This window comes from Podarcis erhardii (genome assembly GCF_964252035.2).
Source record: "Podarcis erhardii genome assembly, chromosome: 5".
NCBI lineage: Eukaryota > Metazoa > Chordata > Lepidosauria > Squamata > Lacertidae > Podarcis > Podarcis erhardii.
Genome location: NC_138509.1, coordinates 80820151 through 80824906, shown reverse-complemented (window position 1 = coordinate 80824906; position 4756 = coordinate 80820151). Strand labels below are relative to the sequence as shown.

Sequence of the window (4756 nt, the reverse complement as noted above, 5' to 3'; positions counted from 1 at the left end):
CATTACGTGTATGCTGTCTTATTTTACATGAGTTGGTCAATTTCAAAATTATTCTGTGTAGCAGATACTGAATATGCAGGGAAAGTGAAAACTGATTAAAATTATGAACTGCTTTTCATGGGACACTTTCTGAAACGCATGATAAATTTGCTACTAAAGACTGACCTGCCTCCAGCAATCATGTAATTATCTACTTCAGTTTTAGCTGGAGATATATATACCTTTCCAAATTCTTTTATCAAGACAAGAGTTTTTTTTAAAAAAATCATGTATCTCTGCAACAGGACAGCTGGCATTATCTATCATGGGGCTCACATGGGAGGATAAATAGAACATGGGCAGTCAATATAATTTTTAAAGTAAAGCTAAAGACATTTTATTAAATTAAGACAGTGACTAATTAATGGAATTTCTATGTGAACATTTCAGCAACAGTCTTTTGGTGACTTAATAAAGTCGAAGTATCGATCCAGGATGAAGTCTGCTCTGAATATTAAAGAGTCATTAAATCAATAGAGCTTAGCGGCAGTAGATGTTTGGTGGCAGGTCCTCACAATCAGCTCACATGCAGGAAATCAGCTCTTTGCCTTGCCCTTTTTTACAGGAAGTTGTCCTGTTGCTTCTAGGTATCTGTTAACTAATTCTTCCTGGGTACTGGATAAGCAGGGCTGGTATTTGACGTATTCCATTGTGTATTCACCTTTTCCCTGCAGACAAGAGAACCTCCACATTACGGACAAATTAAACAAATTCTTAACTCTATGCATCACGCAAAACGTGGCATCGTTTCCATGTAACACGTGAAACTAAACACCGTAAATGCAGAAGTGGTGTGGCAACCGTCGACTGCCTCTTGAGCAGGTGCCTGAGCTTACAAACCAGTGCTGATCAGTACATAGTTACTTACGATAAAAGGCGGCAAGGGCACTGTCAGCTTCAGAGCGTCTCAGTTTAAAACCAGGAAGATAAACATGCAGGACAATGTTAACATAAGGTTACCAGGCGTCCCCGTTTCCCGGGGACAGTCCCCGGATTTACAAATCAGTCCCCATACAAAATCCATTGAAGTTGAAAAGTGTCCCCGCCCGGATTCATTGGAAAAAATCTGGTAACCTTATGTTAACAGGGATAAGGATTGAACACATGGGAGGGTGGTTTGCTAATTATAATGGATTAAGAAAGCCTCCGGACCAGAAAATGTAACATAGGTAGCGGTTGTCTTACTCCTATCATATGTCACAAAAATTGTCACTTTCTTGATATGCAGCTGCAATCTAACATCTGGTGGTTTATTCCAAGCCTGCAGCATGAGTGCTTCAGACCCCCCTTTCCTCTGTGCTTCTTTCCCATCTGCACCTTTCCTTTCTTCACATTTTCTCCCGCTGCTTCCACCATTTTCCTTCCCCTCTCTTGATTCCGTTGGTCTCTTCCTCTCCTCCTCCTTTCTCAGAATTGCTTTCCCAGACATTCTTTGCCTTCCCCTTCAGGCACCTGCTTAGTCTACCCCTCGTTCTCTAGAGCTGCTTGCCTTGGTGCTCTGTGACGCTAAGAAAACTCAGCCAAACACTGTAGCCCAAGGCTACAGCGCCATCCTCACAAAGGACCTTTAGCGTGCTGCAGTAGGGATGTGGCTACAACACCAGAAACAGTAAACGTCAGCCAACAATGCTTTCTGAAAGAGAGAGATGTTTTGTTTTGTTTGTTCTAAAAAATAAAGCTCAGAAATTATATATTCGCTTACCTCTGTGCACGACCTCAGTTCGTTAGAATATCCAAACATATTATTCAACGGCACCTGATGGCAAATGGGAATGCATGTGATACGGATTTTGGTGGGAAGGAGATTATTTCATATTTAAGGAAATCGACATTGCATCCAAGCCACATTCAGAGGTCCCATGAGTGAAACTCTGCTCACTCTGCTAGTCTGAGCTGGGGGGTTGACTGCTGCAAGAACAAGGCGCTAGACTAGGGCTACCTAAACCCAATTCCCAATCATCTCTCTCACTCCAAGCACGTTCCTCGGAATTACAAAGCCAGAGTTTGGGAAACACACCAGGCAAAGTGTACACACATACTTTGCACAGGGGCTAGTTCAAATGTAATTGACTCTGCTTAATAAATGCTGCTTTATTAAGCTGAGAATGGGCACTGGATCCACAAGTTCCCCGCTAACCGCTCTCTCTGCATGCTGGTTTTAGCACTGATAACCGGCTTACTTTTAACCACAGTACTTTTAATCCCATTCCCATTTGGAATGGGAAATGGTGAGCCTTTATCTTATCTTACTATGTAGCATATAAAGACATATCCTGGTTAGTTAAAGGGGGAGGAATTAAGCCACAGGTTTTGTTTTTTTGGAAGCAGTGAGAAACTCATTCAAATACCATGAGAACTGGCTGAAATTAACTAGGACACAAGCACAAAAAGGGGTCCAAAAGTAACTATCCATTTAATAAACTGATTTGTGTCTGAACTGGTTAACAAAATTTGGATATATTTTTTTTTTTTTACCGTAAAGGACCATGACACTGATTATAGCTCGCCCAACAGATAAACATTAACTGAGCAAAGAGGAATTCTTAATATATTGTGTTATGGGCTGGCCAGTTGGGTGGAAAGGAGAGTTAGGGAGGAAGGGGTAGGCCAGCTCCAGGCAGGTTGTTTTCTCCCCATTCCAGGGCTGCATCCAAAGCCTCTCCTTATCTGCCTCTGGTGTGTCCCCAGGATGCCTCTTTCCTCCTCCTCTGCTGCTGGGAGCACTGATGACAGAGGAAAGACAGTTTCGGAGATTTGCACAGCAGCAACAAGGAGGCCTCTGGGGCAAATCCTCCTAGTTCTGAGTCCTAAGCAGTGCTTTCAAAATATGGTTAGGTTCCCCTGGATTCAGTCGTAAAGCAAGAAATAGTTGAGCAAGCTCACAGCACCTACGTTAGCGTAGAGCGTGAAATAGCCTTCAGCCCCGTCCTGTCCTGTGATGATGCCATGGCGGCGATTGACTCCAGCAATCACTTCTCCTTGGAATTCGATGGGTGCCACAACTTCCACAGACATAATGGGCTCGAGAATACACATGGTTGCATTTTCCAAAGCTGGGTCCAAAAGAAAATAGGTTAGAACACTTACCTTCGTATGTCATTTCTTAATTTTTATCTATACATTTCCCCCTTTAGTTTGAAATGAAAAAGCAACAGATAAATGCACACAGAGACATTAAACATCTGCAAACAGCAGAACTGCTTGGGCATGCCAAAATGTATCACCTAACAATATTAGAATGAGTGTTGGTACTGAGTGCAGCAAAGACTACTTTTGCAAAGTTTTGGGAGTCACCTAAGCAGACCAAAGGAACTGAGTAAATGGATTAAGAAAAAAACTGGAATGTATTAACTTTGGTTTAATTAACTGCTTATCAAAATGCACGACTATTAGCCATATTATATACACAGAACATCCATCTTCCGAGGCAACATAATCCCTGATGAATGCACGATGGGATCAGAAGACAACAGGGACAAATCCATCAGTGACAAATCCCTGGGCTATCTCCACTCGTGGATACAGAATGCCAGGTAATTTATATATGTTCAAGAAAAAATATTGCTCACAGATACAAGTTAATATCAGGCCTGCATTTGTTTCCAATACAGTATCTAATAGCCAGGTCTCAATTTTGAACAAAAAGCCGTCTTTCATGTACTCATTCGTAATGAACCGCTCTGATTTTCAAATGAAGGGCGGTATACAAATTTAATTAAAAAATAAAATGAACCACTAACAAATGTGTATTTAGTGCTAATAACACAACTAAGTACTGAACAGAACAGAGATGAAATGTGTTTGGTGTTCAGGAGACCTATAGTCTAAGTATACCACAGAGGAGTAAGTGGAAAGACAGCAACAAGTCAGGCGGAACATTGAGGTCCAATAAACTGATTATTGCAAACGCTTTATTCCATACATATATTATCTTGAGTTAGCAGATGCACACACATTATCACGGGAAAGAGTAGCAGCAGGAAGCATTGGCATTAACTATGGCAAGGAAAAGAAGGCAATGCGATGGAGAGACAGTCACGTTTGACCTTAATAGCAACGGTGAGGCCAAACAGGGAGAAGGAAAAGGTGTTCCCAAAATGAGAAACAACATGGGAGAAAACATGAAGTATGCAGGTATGCATATACAGATCAATGAGCTTCCTCAGAGAGAAGAAGAGTTGTAAATTGGGCAGAAGTGGACAGCTTTAAAATGAAAGGAGGAAAATAAGCTTAAAGTTGATGCAGAAAAAGCCAGAGCTAGACACAAAAGTGGCAAACTGCATAGCAGCAACTGCATTATTCACAAAAATATTCCGGATAAACTGCAGGGGAAAAATGGAGATAAAGAATAGCTATGTGGTTAAGGTTGGAAGCGCCCCATCTCTGAAGCAGTACCTTGTTTCAAGGCTCCTTCACCAGCTCGGATGAAAGCGATTTCGTTGGAGTCCACCATGTGACTCGCACCATCTTCTAAGACGAACCGTATCCCGGAAACCTTGTGAGCCGTCAAAGGGCCTTTTTCACATGCCTCAAGGAACCCCTATAAAAGAATAGCCTCAGCGTTAGCGACTTCAGTTCAAACGATGGCAAGTCCTTTGACATGCAGGTGGCTGTAGGAAACATGCAGACAAGTAGGCCTTTGCAGCCAAAATGACCATGCCTGACTTGAAAGGAAAAGGAGCAACAAAACTGTTATGTTTATAGTTCTCCGCAAACA

At 41.9% G+C, this 4756-nt stretch overlaps 1 protein-coding gene across 1 annotated transcript in view; it reads right to left on the bottom strand.

The window, feature by feature from the left end:
- Window positions 1–348: 348 nt before the first annotated feature.
- GFM1 (G elongation factor mitochondrial 1) overlaps window positions 349–4756 on the bottom strand; it is a 42382-nt gene continuing 37974 nt past the window's right edge. Inside the window, exons 15-18 of the mRNA XM_081862396.1 lie at window positions 4435–4579; window positions 2932–3092; window positions 1742–1795; window positions 349–707 (exon numbers count right to left, since the gene is read on the bottom strand). Coding sequence (XP_081718522.1) covers window positions 576–707; window positions 1742–1795; window positions 2932–3092; window positions 4435–4579 — 492 coding nt within the window. The 3' untranslated portion in view covers window positions 349–575. The remainder of the gene's footprint in view (window positions 708–1741; window positions 1796–2931; window positions 3093–4434; window positions 4580–4756) is intronic.